General features: G+C 41.6%; 1 protein-coding gene across 2 annotated transcripts in view; it reads left to right on the top strand.

Annotated features, from left to right (window-relative positions):
• The window catches only part of MCF2L2 (MCF.2 cell line derived transforming sequence-like 2), a 249,891-nt gene that overhangs the window by 27,433 nt on the left and 203,626 nt on the right, over nucleotides 1-18,832 (top strand). For both annotated transcript variants that reach the window (XM_034957782.3, XM_003831983.6), the window contains exon 2: nucleotides 11,682-11,765. In XM_034957782.3, coding sequence (XP_034813673.1) covers nucleotides 11,682-11,765 — 84 coding nt within the window. The remainder of the gene's footprint in view (nucleotides 1-11,681; nucleotides 11,766-18,832) is intronic.

The following is an 18,832-nucleotide window of genomic DNA, read 5'->3' as shown; positions in this document are numbered from 1 at the left end:
ATCCCTCCCCCTAAATTAAGTTAAAAACCTTAAAAAAAATTTTTTTTTTTAAAAAGTCTTCCAGTTTCTTGTTGGCCAATGGCAAGGCTTACTCTGAAATTTTAGCTTGAATGATACAACGATGAGAAGCTTGTGTAAAAACATTTATTACTTGCTGATTGGCTATTTCACATTGTGCTCTTTCTTTAACTATGGAAGCACATTATTAATAAATACCATTAAGCATGAGGAACCAAAATAAAATGCATCAGGAAAAGGCAGCCTCTCTCTGAGTATATCATCCTCTCTGCACGGCAGTTTGAAAGGTGAACTCCCTTTTCCCCAAGTGGTAGTGAGTAGGCTCTTGATCACATCATGACAGGCAAAGAATATCCTTGTTTGAGAATCAGACCATACTTGCACCTGATCTTCAGGAGTCGTTCAGGAGGCGCTCTACATCCTGTCTCAGGATCTGAACCTTTACCGTTTGCCGTGTCAATTTAAGGTGCCTGCTCAGATAGTGAATCTTACTGGCTGCAGCGTTAAGCCTCTGGATTTTATTACCGGCAGCCTAGAGAGGTTAGAAGAGAAGGAGGGTAGAATTGTGGCCTGGAATAAGTTTTTATTTTTTTTTAAATCATCCTTTAAAAAGTTTATCCCTATCGTTTTATTTTAAATATCTAGTGGCCTGATTTGTGTCTCATGATGTGATGATGTGATACTTCTATAAAAAAAAAATTCTGATTCTCATTGAGGCTAGGATGTCCCTCGCTGTCATCCCCCAGTTTTCCTTTTGTTTCTAAATGAGTACGTCTGATAATCTGCTGGGGCTGTAATCCTGTGAGCACTCACCAATCAAAAGGATCAACTCTCGGCCGCGAAATGACCTCGAGTGAACTTCAGGGAGATTAACCGGGAGAAAGGATTGAACATTTCTGTGTGAGTGCAGTGCCTAGAGAGAAATGGAGAGCGAGCGAGGTGGCGCTGTTTCCTGGAATCCAGTCGTGGTCTGGTGCATGAAGTGTGAGCAGCAAGATCCTGGATACTCACCTTACACCTTGGTGCGGATAACAGAGGCAGAGATGAGGGCCTATCACCGTTTAGTAGGAAGTTGCATCAGGCTGGAATATATGGCAAAAAAAGGTAGTGTGGAAGCAAGGATGCATGTGTTTTATGTATGTGTTTTATTTCTCCTCATTCTTAGCATAATGATTTAAAGCGAAGAAATTTTACATTAAAAAAAATCTTACTTTGCAGTACCGTCTCAAGTTTTTTGTGAAGAAGTTTTAAAATGACTTTTTTAAAAAAAGCATTAATTAGCTATTACAATATTGTAGATGGTCATTTATTGATATGTTCATAGGTAGATTCATAATAAAAACATTTTCTGAAAAATTAGGTTATAATATGGAACGTGTAAGTATGAGCTTGTTTTGAAAGCCTACATATGTCTGCACATACATATATGTGCACTGAATACTGTATACCAATGAGATAACTACTCAATTTTGGTTGAAGGAATAAGTTTTACTTAATTTTGTTTGGTTGTATTTTCTATTTTTTAAAATTACCAACATACCTTGCTTTTGTCCAAGTGGTAGTAAGTAGGATCTTGGTCACTTCATGGCAGGCAAAGAATATCCTTCATTTGAGAATCAGATTGTACTTGCAGCTGATCTTCAGGAGGAGTTCAGGAGACGCTCTACATTCCGTCTCAGGATCTGAACCTTTACCATTTCAATATTTCTATATTTCTTCTATTAAAATGAAAATAAGAATCCAGATTATGAAATTCATATTCCTGAAGAAAAATGTCAAGTCTGAAAGGCTTCATGTTAGATGCATGAACTGATAACAGACTGATGGTCTCAGAGTAGAAAAAAGCGCTTCCCTTCGATGGGCTGGTGAGAAGAATCATCATTTCTAAGTGTGCTTTCCGTGTACTTGGAAGCCAGCAGGACAGATGTTCTCAAAGCTGAAGCAGCTACTTGTTCTAAGACTGCTTCTTTTAGAAATGCACTTATTGGTATGCTCCCACCTTTTTTATTTTTATTTTTTGCCTTGAAAATGTTTATAATACATTTATTCCCTTTGGATCACAGGCTAGAAATGGTGATTAAAGCAAATGTCTTAGGCTCTCTCATTACTCTTTATACTTGGAACCTGTTTCTTCAACAGTGGGAAGTTATTAAATGAAGTGTGCTTTAAAAATAATCATTGTTGCAGTATACTTTCTGATTGAGACATGATTCATAGTTATATACCATATACTTATATAGTATATAATGCATAAATTATATTCTCAAAGGCAATGGCTATTATATATTTGCTACTTAGAGAAGGACAACTTGTTAAATAGATTTTGCTTTCCATATTTAAACATGTGTGCTCACCTGCGCATGCACACAAATCCTTACAAGGCTTGAATTGAAGTGTATATATATGATTGCCCTAATTTTATTAAAATTAAATTATTACAAGAGCTTTCCAACTCTGTTAGTAGTGAGGAGAGGAAATAATTTGAAAGAAGAGTAAGATTTCCAAATCCTGAGCTCACAGAATTATATATGCCTTCTTTTTTTCCCTACTAAAGAAGATTATGAAACGTTCACCTATATTCTTTAGCTGTCAGTCATTTTATTCTGTGACTCAAGACAACAGTGAAAGTTGAGTATGTTAATGTAAGTTTTGTGAGTATCTAAAAGACCTTTCTGACATTACTGCCGCGTTATATTCATGAGATACTGTCAGCTGACTTTTCGGACTAAAGCAACACTGATTCCTTGGGATTAGGGGAATTAAACTAGAGATAACATGCTGATTGGAATATGCGTTAATAAAGACCCATAGTTTATGTAATTGTTGGGGAGTCAGGAGAGTTAGCAATTGGGTGTTTGCTTTTCCACTGACTGTCCCTCCTCCCTTTTTTCTTTTTTTATAGAAAAAAGCATATTATATTTATAACATATATGATTATAAATATATTAATATTATAAAATGAATTCCTCTAAGTTAGAGTAGCGCCAGCTGCTGTAACAAACACCCAAATTTCAATGGATTAATAGATTCCAATACACTGTCCTCAGTCAGAGAGCTGTCTTTTCTCAGTGTTTTAGGGACCCTGGCTGCCTCTATCTTGTGGGTCTGCCATTTGCAATACTTGGAGTTGTCACCTTGCAGCCTGGGAGAGGGAAGAGAGAGTGGCGAAAGCAAACTTGTTTCTTAAATACCCTAGCTTAGAAGTAAGACATCATTTTTGCTTACCTCCCATTGGCATTCACAGTCACATGACAATAACTGAAGGTAAGAGGGTGGGTGGGAGAACAATAACTGAAGGTAAGAGGGTGGGTGGGAGATTGAGTCCCTGGCTAGACAACTGCCTTTCAGTGCTAAAGCCACCGTATGGAAGAGGATCTGTGACATTTTGATGGGCACCTAGCCATCTCTGCTTCAATGGCTCATTGCCATTGAACTTAAGCAGTACCTCTATACATACATACATATAAACATAAACAACATTCTGTTCTCTATCTCACTTTCTTTTTAAAAAGCTTAATGTATTTTAAACCTCCTTTCCTGTCAGTAGCATAGATATATCTGATTTTATTTAATGCCTCCGTAGTATTCTATTCTATGGCTTTATCATCATTTATTTAACCAAGCCTCTATTAATGGTCATTTGCAACAAAAGAGCAAGCTCTAGTAAACATCTTCAAACCCATTTATTTTGTACTTGTGTTAATATTACCTTAGAAATCCCTAGACATGGAGTTTCTTGGCTAAAATGCTGCATATTTAATATTTTGACAGATTTTCAAATTAATGAATGGAAAGATTGTACCTATTTATACTTTTACTCATAGGTAATCTGCCTACACTCTTACCAACCCAGTCTTATTCACTGTTAAGATAATCACTAATCCATCAGGCAGAAAAGATCTCATTTTGTTTTAATTTAGATTTCTTTATCCATGGTTTGAATGTATGTGTCCCTCCAAAATTCATATGTTGAAACCTAACCCCCGAGGTGATGGTATTAGAAAGTGAGGCCTCTGGGAGGTGGACAGGTCATGAGGAATCCACCTTTGTGAATGGAATTAGTGCCCTTATAAAAGAAGCTTCAGACAGCTGCCTCCCTCTTCCATCTCTCCTGCCATGTGAGGACTCAGCGTACACCCCTTTCGCCCTTCCACCATGTGAGGATGCGGCAAGAATGCACTATCCTGGAAGCAGAGAGGAAGTCCTTGCCAGACACAGAACCTGCTGGTGCCTTGGCCTTAGACTTCCCAGTCTCCAGAACCGTGAGAAATAAATTTCTACATTTGTAAATTACCCAGTCGAAGGTATTTTGTTATAGCAGCAAGAACAGACTAAGACTTGTGGTTAAACATGTTTCAGTATAAATTTATTGGCTATATTCTATGAATTGTCTGTTTTCAGTCTATGCCTATTATATTAGTTTCCTGTGTCTGCTGTAACAAATGACCACAAAACTTGATGGCTTACAACAATAGAAATTAATTTTTCTCACAGTCCTAGAGGCCACAAGTCCACCATCAGGGTGCTGGTAGGGCCACTCTCTAGAGGCCCTGGGGATGATTCAGTTTCTTGTCTCTTCTGGCTTCTGGGGGCTGTAGCTATTTCTTGGCTTGTGAGTGCATCATTCAGATATCTGTCTCCATCTTCACATGGTTTTCTCCATGTTTCTGTCTTCCTCTGTTTCTCTGTCTAACCTCCTTTCTCATCTCATCATACTATTCCATGTTATTGCATGTATACTGAATATACAATAATAATAATTATTATTATTGTTTTGTCCACACACCATTTCCAGCCAATAGGCTTCACTGTTTATGGGCCAGTGATATGTGAATTAAATATATACAGAATCCATAAGTCATTACTTATTCCATAAAATATATTTTTTCTTGCCTTCATGTCAGCAAAATCAGTGTTGGTATAGCTGAGATTTTCACTTTGAACTGTTGAGAACAGTCATCTAAAGTCAATGTGATCTAAGTAAAATGTAATTGTGTTTAACAAGTTCAAACTTTGAGTATATTTGCATGATGAATTACCAAAAGAAAACTAAGAGCACTGATGCTTGGTTCTCTTGGACTGGCTATGTCATTACCAAAGAATCTACAGCATCATGCTATGTGAGAGGAAGGATTTCTCAAGTTAATTCATTTGTTTTTTCTCTTATCTAAGCACTTCCACAGTTCAAATCTTCCCTGCACTCTGAAGCAGTGTGTGTCCCTGACGTCAGCAGTGGTGCAACCCACAAACCACCCTAGCATTTGGATGCGGTCGCATTTTCTTTTGAGGACATAAACCAAGAGCTGTGGAGTATTTCCCTGGGTCTGAGCAGCGTTAAAAGAGTAGATTTCCAGGGCTATGTGCACCTGCCAGCATTGAGCACTGAACCATGAGTGCCCAGGGCAGCCAAGTGTTCTTTAATACATATGTTCATCGGGGGAGGGTGTGAGATACTGAGCCCTCCAAAGTGAGGGTCTGGGCAGGCGGTGCCACAAGGAACTTTCTGGAGGTGGGAGGAGGGGAATATTCCATTTCTTTCTTTCTTTCTTTTTTTTTTTTTTTTTTGAGACGATGTCTTGCGCTGTTGCCCAGGCTGGAGTGCAGTGGCATGATCACAGCTCACTGCAACCTCCGCCTCCCAGGTTCAAGCAATTCTCCTGCCTCAGCCTCCTGAGTAGCTGGGATTACACGCACGTGCCACGACGCTGGCTAATTTTTGTACTTTTATTGGAGACGGGGTTCTACCATGTTGGCCAGGCTGGTCTCAAACTCCTGACCTCAGGTGATCCTCCCACTTCGGCCTCCCAAAGTGTTGGGATTACAGGCGTGAGCCACTGCACCCCGCCGAATATTCCATTTCTTGATCTGTTTGATGGTTACATCAGTGTATATTTGTCAAAATTCCTCAAACTGTATGCTTAAGGCTTTGTGCATTGTATTGCATGTAAATTATACTTCAATAAAGTACCAATAGCATAAAAAATAAAGGCTACCAGTGCATACTTTTCCGTATGTAAACTAAAGGGGTAACCACATATAATTCCATTACTTTAACACAACTGTTTCATATATTCTTTTCTCATACACCCACACATATGTGCATAAACATATCACACGCTTGGTTTTTTCTTTCTTTTTTAAAATCTGACTATAATCTCACCACTTGTAGGATTTTTGTGTCCTTGACATTGTATCTTAAATCTTTTTCGGTGAATGTGGTCTTTATACTTGTATAATGATTGGTTCCATTTTTTCACTCTGGTAAAAACATCACAGTCTATGCCATTACATATAAAGTTTTTATTATGTTCTCATGATACATTTTCAGATATAGGATGAGTGCATAAAATATTATGGAGATTTTAATGACTGTAACGGTTAAGACGTTGGGCTTTGGAGGTCAGAATGAGCTGGATTCAAGTTCTGGCTCTGCGTGATCTTGGACAAGCTACTTCAAATCTAGTTCAATATCATCCTTAGAGTGGATTTAAGGATTAAATGAGGTCGCATATGTAAAGTACTGGTATGGAATCGACCACATAAGTGCTCAGTAATCACCAGGTAAAAGATTGAGAAACGACTTTCCAAGAGGATGCTACCTGCTTCACTCCCTGAGGTTCTGCAGAAGTACTGATTTTCCAGTATAACCCCAGCATTGTGTATTAGAATCTCAATTATTTTATGGATGAAGTGAGATATTTTGTTGCTGTTTAAGTTTCATTTGTTGATGACTAGGAAGTTGGACATTCTAGTGTTCTTGATTTTTAAAATCTTTAAATTTCCTTCTAAACAATTATTCTGTCTGCTTTCAAAAGCCTTTACTTCATTATTCATTATGGATAAGATAAAAGTCACTGTTATGGGGCAGGTTAAGCATCGCTATAGTGCAGGACCCAGTAAAAGAAGGAAATATGTTTATGTTATTTCTGACCTGGCCAATAAAACAGAGCAGTGAAATGCATTATGCCCCATGGGCTGGCTTTTTGTACCAGCCCAGCAACTGGTGTCTCTGAGCCTCTGGTCCAGAGTTTCCTCAGTGGTCTAGTCTGGTTGTGGAGGTAGGAGGGTGGGGCAGGCTGGAAGAGGTTCATTTGAGTGTTAGGGCACATTCCTTTTCTGTCATTGTGCAACTGATTCAACCAGTTAATCTGTGACATGCAAAGTTAGTGTCCAGCTCACAGCTGGTGCCCTATTCATGTTATTAACAGTTAGGGTTTTGTTACACAGCGCCTGAGAGCAGAGATCCTGGTTCATGGCTTGTTACACGTTGTTGCAAACTCAGTTGTTGATATCTAGTTTGATCAACTGGCAGATCCTTCTGTTCCTTCTGTCCCCTTGATTCTCTGGGCAAAGCAGTAATGTCACAGGGTCTGCCAAACTTGGGGCAGCTGTTCTCTGCTCCAGACCATACTTTTCCCCCCTTAACCTAGGTATTTATTTATTTAGTTCTTTTTCTTTTTTTTCCCTCAGATCATACTTGAATCTTTTAAATCATAGTGTGACAGAAATTTCAGAAGAGCAAGAGTGGGAGGCTAAGGGTCTCACTGCCCTTTATCCTTTATCAGTTGCAGCAGTCAGACAGTGTTGAGATATCATCAGCCCTGTTTCCTGCCCTCTGTTGTAAGGAGGATGGCTCCAATCATTAGCAAAGGTCCTGGCCCCAGAGCGCATGCTGCTCTCTCAGCCTGGGAAGTGGGCAACACAGGGATATTGCTTGCTGCCTGCAGTGGAATTCCCGTGGGACATGCTGGACTATTTCATCGCGTAAGAGTCTGGAGGCTGTGTTTGGCCTTTGATACCGTCTGTATTTCTGGAACTGTGGGCCCAGGGTAAAATAGAGTCACACTTCTGTGTACTTATCAAGGATAGAAAAGAGACAAGTTTTTTCCTAGTGTATTTGTTTGCCCAGGATAGAAATTGTGTTGAAATTGAATTATCACTTCCCTTTGCCTTGTGTGGGTAACAAAGAGACAAGTTTCTGCCAGGCGCAATGGCTCACACCTGTAATCCCAGCACTTTGGGAGGCCGAGGCGGGTGGATCACCTGAGGTCGGAAGTTGGAGACCAGCCTGACCAACATGGAGAAACCCTGTCCCTACTAAAAATACAAAATTAGCCGGGCGTGGTGGCAGGTGCCTGTAATCCCAGCTACTCAGGAGGCTGAGGCAGGAGAATCGCTTGAACCCGGGAGGTGGAGGTTGCAGTGAGCCGAGATCATGCCATTGCACTCCAGCCTGGGCAACAAGAGCGAAACTCCATCTCAAAAAAAAAAAAAAAGAGACAAGTTTCTCCCTAATCTGTGCATGCCAAAAATGGCAAAGAAGCAGGAAGCCTCCACAGACCTCTGTGAGGCCAGGGCAGGTGTGTAACAGGCACCAGCGCCTTGGTGGGTCACAGTTCTGCTCACCTGTTCCTGGGAGAAGGAAAAACCCTTTTACTGGTGAGAACACTGAGACTCAGAGTGTACTTGCCCTGATCGCCTGTCTAGAAGGTGGCAGAAAGGGCCTTTGCATGCAAGCCTGTCTGAATCTGAAGCAGATCCTTTCCCATTGCAGTGGAGGTGTTCTTTCAGAACCAAAGAGTTCTTGTACTTCCTCCCCTACCTACCTATACAGGAGTGGGAGGCAGGGCCTGCCAGCCGCAGGGTGATCTTTGTGTCTCTTGGTGTAGAGCATAAGTGTTCTTTACTGGGGGCAGAACAGAGCATGCCCTATTCCAACAGGACCACAAGTGTCAGGCAACTGAAGGCTGGGTGTATCTGCAGTCATCTCCATCCTGAGTCAGAGGATGAGTCTGAGAAAGCCTCATGATCTGTTTGCAGCTGGCCAGGTTGGGTCATGTGGCTCCTTTGCTAGGAAGACTTCAAGGATAACCATGTCACTTCCTGGCTGGAGAGCAAGCACTCTCAGCAAAACCTGCACTAAAAGCAAAGCAGCTCATTGCTATTCTTAGAAAAACAAATTATGAATTTTAGTCCGGTTCATTTGATAGCCACAGGAGGCTAGCGAGAAAGGTCTCTTGTCGGGGGCTGAGGGGATGGGCAAACCTCAGATTCCCATGACACTAGTCAGCCTCTCAGGGTTGCAGGAGCCTTTGCAACTCAAGGCCAAGGGTCTGGGAACTCTATCACGTGTGGCTGAGGTTTGCCCTCTTAGCGTCAGGTGATCCAGGCTCTACAGTTATTTGTTGTGTAACCACAGGCAAGTTCAGGATCTCTCTGGGTCTCCATGTTGTCATTTGAAAAATGAGACGGCGTGGGGATGGTTGACTTCGCTAATGTCGGTTCCCCTTTCAGATCTTACATCTTTAAAATGTTTAATTTAAAGCACACCTCAAATATTGACATGTAAGAACAATAAATTACACCTTATGATTTTTGTTTTTCTCTGGGTTCATCATCTCTGAAATATGCTTGCTTGGCCAGGCGTGGTGGTTTGTGCCTCTAATTTTAGCACTTTGGGAGCCCAAGGCAGGAGGACTGCTTGAGCACAGGAGTTCAAGGCTGCAGTGAACTATGATTATGCCACTGCACTCTAGTCTGTGTGACAGAGCAAGATCCTATATCTTAAAAAAAAAAAAAGTCAAAAAAATGCTCAGGTATGAACAAATAATACTGAAGCTCTATTTCTGAGTATGCCACTGTCCTAGACCACTGGGAGATTGTACTCTGAAAACTCTTTAATTACATAACTTCTGTTTCTGCTGAAATTCTCTATGTTGTTGTCTACTTGTGTTTTACATTTTATTACAGAAAATTTGAAACGTAGCAAGAGAATTATGTAACAAACCCCTGTGGACCCATCAACCAGCTTCAATAATTATCCACATTTTGTCAGCATGTTTCATCTACCCCCCACTTCCACCCCATGCATAGTTTTAGAGAAGGGGAGTGCTGGAGTATTTGTCAGCAAATCTCAGACTTCATATCATTTCACTGTTAAATGCTTCAATTTGTGTCTCTAACAGAGAAGGCCCCCTTTTTATAAAATGTGACTACCATGCCATTATTACACCCACTGAATTAACAGTGATGAAGGAGTTCTTTGAACTTTTAGTGAATTCAGGGTGGAAGTGGTATTGGGATGAAGAAGCTCTGGTCTAGATTTATCCCCTTTACCCAAAACAATGGGGGAATTCATTGAAGGGGATCTTGGGGCTTAAGCTGGCACTTGGCCCACCCCTTACAAGACTTTCAGAAAGCAAATTTGGGTAAGGCCTGTCTGTTCAGAACAATGGATATAACTAGCATTTGCTCAGCACCCTCTATGTACATCTCCATATATATTATCTCCTTTAACCTCCACACCAAAAAGCTGAGAGTAGACCAAGACTCAGAGAGGACCTTCCCAAATATTACCTTCTGATTGGTCAACACTAGAATATCATAATGTTACCATGACCCCATAATGAATCAGTAGGAAATTCCTACCTAGCATCAGAGCACAGGTTGTTTGGTTCATGCCTTAATCTAACTAGATGTTTAACTCCTGTAGAAACAATAACCAGTTCATTCATTTTTTGTTATTGTTTTTGTTTTGTTTTGTTTTGAGACAGGGTCTCCATCTGTTGTCCAGGCTGGAGTGCAGTGGCACAGTCATGGCTAACGACAGCCTCAAACTCCTAGACTCAAGAGATTCTCCTGCCTCAGCCTCCCAAGTAGCTGGGACCACAGGCATACATCACCATGCTTGGCTAATTTTTAAATTTTTTGTGGAGACAAGATCTTACTCTGTTGACCAGGCTGGTCTCAAACTTCTGGCCTCAAGTAGTCCTTCCCCCTCGGCCTCAGTACCCAGCCACCAGTTTATTCTTTAAGATTCCCTGGGAAATAATTGAATGAAGATAATATCTTAGGCAGAGATAACATGAAAATGCCTTCCTCTCTTCAGCCTAGGTTGAAAGATTCCAGTTGGTCCTCCCCTCTCTCTAATTCCTTTTCCCCAAATGGAAATGAGGGCAAATCACAGGGCTTATAAGTCACTTTCTAGGGTTAGAGGAACTTTGTAGATTTGTGCTTGAAAGGATTGGATTTTTGCATTGGAAACCTATATAACTTATTATTCAGTTAGGAGAATCTTTAAATAGAAAAATGAAAAAGTGCCTTCTTATATACATTTAGCAGTAGGAAGAGGCCCCTTAAAGTATTCTGGAAGGGGGAAAAAAAGGAATGGAGATAAGTAGGGGAGGAAGGAAGTGAGGTAGGGAGGAAAATAAAAATTAAAGAACCCTCATGAATCCCAGATTGATTTTATGACCTGTTTTGAAAGGAGCTCTAGTAACTTACGTTGTTTGTGTTTAAAATGTCTTTCTGCAGACCCAAAGGTGTAGGCAAATACCTGCCTTCGTAATGAGGTCATCCAGCAGGTTTTCTGTGAAGCTGCTGGAGCTTAAACTTCAGGGTTCTTTCCTTGTATTGGTCCCTCCCAAAGCCTTGGTAGGGGATCTAGAAATGTGTTCCGCGCTCAGATGCATAAGCTCCAAAGCACACAAATCCAGATACAGCCCTGGATCTCAGGAATCAAGTTCTCAAGGGAATGATGTGCCAGAACCGTCTCTTGATAAGTCCCAGATTTCCCAATAGTACAACTTGCCTTTGTTTCTTTTTAATTTCTTCTTGTAATTTGCACATGTTTAACTAACCCACTTTGTATTTCATTTGTGCAGATGAAATTATGCAGCAGGAAGTCAGGCCCCTGATGGCGGTGGAGATAATAGAACAACTTCACAGACAATTTGCCATTCTTTCAGGTAAGGGGCACATTCGTTTGCATTTCCAGATTTTGATGGGGGGTCTTGATGGGAAGGTCCAGCCTCTTGAACCTTGAGGAATGTTATACTCAAATCTCACTCACCCCTTAGGCTTCACCCGGGACTAGAACAGGCTGAGGCCTATCCTGCCAGAAGAGGGTGGGATCTCATACATATTATTCCCTTTGCTGTTTGGTGCAATCTGATCTTTCCCAAAGGAGCACATTTCTTTGCGGTTGTAAATAACAGACCTGAAAAGATTTTGAGGAAAGAAAAAGAGACAACTACTGACATCAGCTGCCACCATGATGTTCTTCCAATGTTCCTTTGGATGTTCTTCCAAGATTCAGCCTTACAAAGGTCTTAGTTCTAAGGGTTCCCGAGCGTTGCTGAGGTTGTTTGTTCTCTGGGAGAATTGTCTTTTATTCTTAGCTCATTTAAGGGATTTCTATCAAGCATTTGATTGGGAATGAAGAGAGGCTGTTCTGACTAAAAGTCTAGCATTTTTTGAGCCTAGACACAACCCTGAAAGGTTGTCATGACTTGAATACTGTTCTTTCTTATTCGCTCAGCCAAAGGTGACATGACTTTAATTACTAAAACTAGAAGTACATGCCAAACCCCAAATTGTGGTTAGACCCAACTTAGGAGAATGAAGTGGTGACATTAGATGTCCTTAGTATATAACATGGAGGGATAAAGTGGCAAGTTACTCTTTTCAACTTTTACATCTGTTCTGAAAAAAACAACAAAGCCATCTTAGTTACATCACAGAGAGAATATGTAGTTGGTGTGAATTTTATTCTACAACATGGGATATTAAAAAAAAAGCCACATCTCTTTCTTTTCTCCAAATCACATTTAATCTGCTCCAAGCTCCTCATCCCACTGATTTGAAGGAGATGTGAACTCAGTTATTATTGGGATATTTCTCCCCACCCCAGCATTGCCTCCTGGGTGACCACATCTTACACAATCCAGGACATTCTGGGGGAATTCTCTGGTCTTTCCGCCATATCAGTCACTGCGCACATAGTCACTGAAAGCTCCATAAATACAGGGTCCTCCTTTTTCTTCTTACTGTCTGTATTGCCACTGCTTAGATCAGAGACTGGAACATAAAAGGTGCTCAGTACAAAAATATCCAAGTCCCTGTGGTCTATTCTGCGAGGCCGGTGCTCGCCCTGCTCCCCAAATGCCTAGTTAGGCACCATTGGCCCCTGTGGGAGGACCTAACCAGCCTCCTGAAGGCGCAGTCTCATAGCTTCCCACTGTGAGTCTGGGCTTGCGCAAGACAAAAGGCAGAATGGGGTCTGTCCTCTGGGTTCCTGGAAACTGTTGCTGTGGCCCTACCACAGAAGGCCCCGAGACCACCATGCAGCTCAAGGTCTGGAATGGATGACAGGGTGGGCTGGGGTCAGGTAGATTCCTAGAGCCTTAGACTAAAGCTCTGAGGCCTCAATGCATGATTCTGGCTTATATAATTACACAATGGCTCATCTCAGGTATCAGTCTAGTGACAGATTAATTAATACATTTATGATCCAAATTTATCTCCTTTGAGTATTATTGAGGCATTTCTTTCTGTTCTTATGACTTAGAGGCAATATAGAAAAAAGCATGAACTGGTATCAGACAGCTCCAGATATGAATTTGGATTCTGTACTTACTAGCAGCATCACCTTGGGCAACTTACTTCTCTAAACCTCAGTTTCCTCATCTGTATGATGGGGTTATTGTAAATTTTTTTTTTTTTTTTTTTTTTTTTTGAGATGGAGTCTTGCTCTGTCATCCAGGCTGGCGTGCAATAGCACGATCTCAACTCACTGCAACCTCCACCTCCCAGGTTCAAGTGATTATCCTGCCTCAGCCTCCTGAGTAGCTGGGATTATAGGCACCCGCCATCATGCCCAGCTAATTTTTGTGTTTTTGTAGAGATGGGCTTTCACCATGTTGGCCGGGCTGGTCTCGAACTCCTGACCTCAGGTGATCCACCTGCCTCAGCCTCCTAAAGTGCTGGGATTACAGGCATGAGCCACCACACCCAGCCAGTAATTTTGAGGATTAAATGACATAATGTATGAAAAACAGTATTGCAACTGCTGAATAAGTGTTTCTCTTTTTTTCTGATATCTTTTTATAGTTCTATAAAATGTTTATTTTGGGATTCTATTACAAGTAAGATAATTTTTATAAGGAACCAATGTCATGCTCACAATAAATATGGTATACAATGCCACCATTGAGTCAGGAATAGAGATAATTGTCACTCCCTAACGTAGAACAGAGAACTGTGGAAACACACACTGGGCGCAGAAGACACTTCTGCTTTAGGAAGGTACTTTGACCATAATAAAGATAACCCTTCGTTTCTGAGTTCCTTTTGTCATTTAAGTTTGTCTTCTTTTTTTCTTTTCTTTTTTTTTTTGAGACATGGTGTCGCTGTGTTACCCAGGCTGGGGTGCAGTGGCACCGTCTTGGCTCACTGCAGCCTTGACCTCCCAGGCTCAAGTGATGCTCCTACCTCAGCCTCCTGAGTTAACTGAGACTACAGGCAGGCATTGGCACACACCATCATGCCCAAAATTTTTAAATTTTTTGTAGAGATGGGGTTTTGCCATGTTGCCCAGGCTGGTCTGGAACTCCTGCGCTCAAACAGTCTTTCCATCTCAGTCTTCCAAAGTGTTGGGATTACAGGCGTGAGCCAGAGTGTCTGGCCCAAATTTGCCTTTCTTATGAAGCAGAAGCATGGATTCGCTGTGATAGTAATTACAGCCTTGCAAGTCTGCAAGAATAGCGGCAGCCGTGGGTCTCTCTGAGTCAGCACTTTGTTTGGAATCAGAGGCCTGCTTTTCATCTTTAACCATCTCTCTTTTTCTGGCAGAAACAGCAAGTGTCAGCAAGGAGGCTGTTGTGGGGGCCTGTATAGTTGTTGCTGTAAAACAGAAATCTCTCTAATTAGGTCTTTTCCCATGGCTGTGGTAGCCTAAGAGCTGCAGCCTCAGCCCCAACTCATAACAGCTTCCTTTTCCTGATTCAGGCAAGTAAGGTAAAGATTTTCCCTACAAAATTTTCTACCAATTTCACGGATCTCTGGAAGGAGCCAGAGACCCTGTCAACCGGGAAGGCTGTGAAGGAGAGGATAGAGCCTTTTCCTCAATGCAGCCCTAGCTGCCTGGTCTGCTGAACTGTGCATGTGTTCCCACAGCTGGTAGAAGAGCAGAGGCTCATTACATGAAGCCTGACCCAGATTTGTGGCCCGATGGTTTGCGGCCTCTGGATGCGAAGCCTGTGAGCAGGGCCACCAGCGGGAATTGGATATTGACCAGGGCTGGGGCCTCTGGTAGCTCTGACGTTGGAAGACACCCGCATGTTCACAGTGAACTTGGGATATTTCTAAATTCAGAGCTTAGCTAGGAAACGAGAGTATAAGCAGGTTAGTGTGGTGGAAACACTCTGGGCTTTGGACTCAGACAATTCTGGGTTCACATTCCAACACAACCAGTAGGTGGCTCCAAACCCCAGTTTTTCATCTGTAAGAAGAAAAGTTTCACTCAGCATGGTATCTGACTACAAGGGAACTTAGCCTCTGAGACTTGTTGGTTTGTTTTTTTAATTGCATAACGAGGTCTGACGATAGAAACTCTTGGTATTGGATCAGTGGCTCAATGACATTAAGGCTGACATCTTTATGATTCTCTTGATGTTTTCTTCTTATTTGTCAACTCTTGATTCAAGGTGGCTGCTGCAATTCCAGACATCAGGTCAGTGTCCAAAGCAGGAAGAAGGAGAAGGAAAATGCTGGCTTCTTTGGTTCTGTTTGTAGAAACTCTTGGCTGCCTTCTGCTTATGTCTCATTCCAGAATTCTGTCACACAGCCATTCCCTGGCAGCAAGAGAATCTCAGAAGGCAAGCATTTAGCTTTCTAACTGCCACAGGAGACGGTGGTCAGGGAAAAGGGGATTGGGAGTGAATTAGCCATTAATCAACGTTTGCCACAGCTCCTTTCCTTTAATTATAAGGAATTGTCCTTTTATATTTATCTTGATGGTTGTTTCCCACTTGGAATTATTGTGAACTGAATCTCTCTCTTTCACTTTCTCCCCCTCTTTGCTCCCTTTCTCTGCCTGTCTCTTGCGGCAGCTTGAATCCTTTTGAAAGTAATTGATGAAGAAATCAACTGCTCAATACTCTTAGGCTTGTAGAGTCCCCAGTTTCCCCTCATACACACCAATGAAGCCCAGGTTTGGTGGAGGGTAGGGCTCCCAGGGGTGAGTGGGAGGCTCCTAACTGAAACAATGGAAAATGTCAAACCAAGGAAGAGATTGGAGCCCCAACTCCTAGCTTACATATGGAGCTAGTGACCTGAAACCTGGGAGGTGAGAACCAAGGGGCGACATCTAGAGCAGGACTGTTTAATAGAAATACAGTGTGGGCCACACATGTACTTTAAAATTTTATGGTAACCATATTAAAAAGGTTAAAATAAACAGATACAATGAATTTTAATTATATATTTTAAATTTACCCATATCTAAAATAATATTTCCACATGTACTCGATATTCAACATTTTTGGGATTTTACCTTTTTTATTCTAAGTCTTTGAAATCTAGTTTGTGTTTTATACTTACAGCATATCTCAATTTGGACTGGTTCCATTTCAAGTGCTTAATAATCACATGTGTCTAGTGGCTGTTGGATTCGGTAGTGCAGGTGAGAGGGAAGGTTCTCAGTCATGTTTGACTGAATATCTCCTTTTTATAACAAATGATTTGTACTGCCCTCTGCCATCCTAACATGAAATTTATAGATACTATAACTTATATCTGCAAGGGTGGGCTCAACAACTACAACGAATAGACTCCAAAGAGTATAGAGCTCCAACTGTAACCACCCAAGGGGTTCACCTTGCCTGCTGCCCAGACAGAACCAGGGGAATTACAATAGAGAAAGAGTAATTCATGCAGAGCCGGTTGTGTGGGAGACTGGAGGTTTGTTATTACTCAAATCAGTCTCACCAAGCATTCAGGGAACAGAGTTGTTAAGGATAACTTGGTGGGTGGGGGGAAGCCAGTGAGCCAGGAGTGCTGATTGGCCAGAGATGAAATCACAGGGAGTCGGACCTGTCTTCTTGTGCTTAGTCAGTTCCTGGGTGGGGGCCACAGATCAGGTAAACCCATTTATTGATCTGGATGGTGCCAGCTGATCCATCAAGTGCAGGGTCTGCAAAATATCTCAAGCACTGATCTTAGGAGCAGTTTAGGGAGGGTCAGGACCTTGCAGCCTCCAGCTGCATGACTCCTAAACCATAATTTCTAATCTTGTGGCTAATATTAGTCCTACAAAGGCAATCTAATCCCCAGGCAAGATGGAGGTCTGCTTTAGGAAAGGGCTGTTACCATGTTTGTTTAAACTAAACTAAATTTCTCCCAAAGTTAGTTCAGCCTACGCCCAGGAATGAACAAGGACAGCTTGGATGTTAGAAGCAAGATGGAGTGGGTTAAGTTAGATCTCTTTCACTGTCTCAGTCATGATTTTGAAAAGGCGGTTTCAAAACACACATAACAGAAATTAATTTCTTACTCTTTTACCAGTTCTGCATGTATGTTCCTGGTCAGCAGACAACTTTTCTCCATGTGGAGGTTCAGGAATGAAGGCTCCTTTGAGTTTCTGGTTCTTATTGTTGTTATGCGTGTCTGGGGAGCAGACAGGCTAAGAACATGGAAGGAGCATAGTGCTTCTTAAAATTCTCAGCTCAGAGATAGCATACAGCACATTCCATTGACTTGAACTTGTCACAGTCATTTGAACAAACTTAACAGCAAGGGAAGCTGGGAAATGTAGTGTAGCTATGTGCCCAGGAAGGGAAAACTTTAGGTGAACAGCCACACCTACCTATGCACATATTTTTAAAAATTAAAAAATAAAATATAAGGAACTGTAAAGGAGAAATCAAAGGAAACTAATTATAGTAAAGTAACATATCTTTCAATAGTATGTATTTCCACATGCATGTCTAGCTACATGAGAATAATGAAAGAGGTGCTTGCCCCTCAATTTGGAGTCACCAAAAATGTGATGGGTGCAAATGCTGGGATGTGGTGGGGTGATCAGATACCTGGAGTGACTTTATTAAGATTAAAAAAAAAATTCTTGGCCGGGCATGGTGGCTTACGCCTGTAATCAATCCCAGCACTTTGGGAGGCCGAGGTGGGCGGATCACCTGAGGTCAGGAGTTAAGAGACCAGCCTGACCAACACGGAGAAACCCCATCTCTACTAAAAATACAAAATTAGCCGGGTGTGGTGGTGCATACCTGTAATCTCAGCTACTTGGGAGGCTGAGGCAGGAGAATCGCTTGAACCCGAGAGGCGGAGGTTGTGGTGAGCCGAGATCGTGCCGTTGCACTCCAGCCTGGGCAACAAGAGTGAAACTCCATCTCAAAAAATAAATAAATAAATAAAAATAAATAAATAAATATAAAAATTCTGTATGATTATTTGTAAAAACAGAGTCTAGGTTCAGAGCATTTTAAATGGATTTTTCACTTAAATTAAGCCTCTGGTAAGACATTTGGAAGTCACGTAGCATGTGGGGCAATTCTTTGTTTTATTAAGGAGAATGGGTCATTTAGTATCCTAGGCCCTGAGATTTCCAAAGTGCTTCCCAGGGAATGGTTCTGCCATTTCCCTAGTTAAAATCTTGTGTAGAGGAGAAAGGGAAAATAGATACTGGAAGGCAAAGAGCAGTAGGAAGATGCTTTGCACCCTTCCCCATCATTGGTCTTTGCCGTCTTCCTGTAGAATTTCCCATATTCTCAATTCACCTGTGCATGAAGCCTTCATGCCAGCTATCACCAGGGCCCTTTCAGCAATCACCTTATGTACCCCAAGCGCTTAATGTTTTCTGCACTAAAACTAGTTGTCTTTCACTTAATGAAAAGGTACAAAATCATAGTAGGAGGAGTAAAGTTTATTTTAAGTTATCATTTTACTTACTACCAAATAATTTGGGGTTGTTTGTATTCCTTGCATTCAAGGAATGCATTGGACTTTGGAATAATCA

This window comes from Pan paniscus, chromosome 2, assembly GCF_029289425.2.
Source record: "Pan paniscus chromosome 2, NHGRI_mPanPan1-v2.0_pri, whole genome shotgun sequence".
NCBI classification, from domain to species: domain Eukaryota; kingdom Metazoa; phylum Chordata; class Mammalia; order Primates; family Hominidae; genus Pan; species Pan paniscus.
Note: the sequence above shows the minus strand (reverse complement) of the source record. Positions and strands in the feature narration are given on the sequence as shown.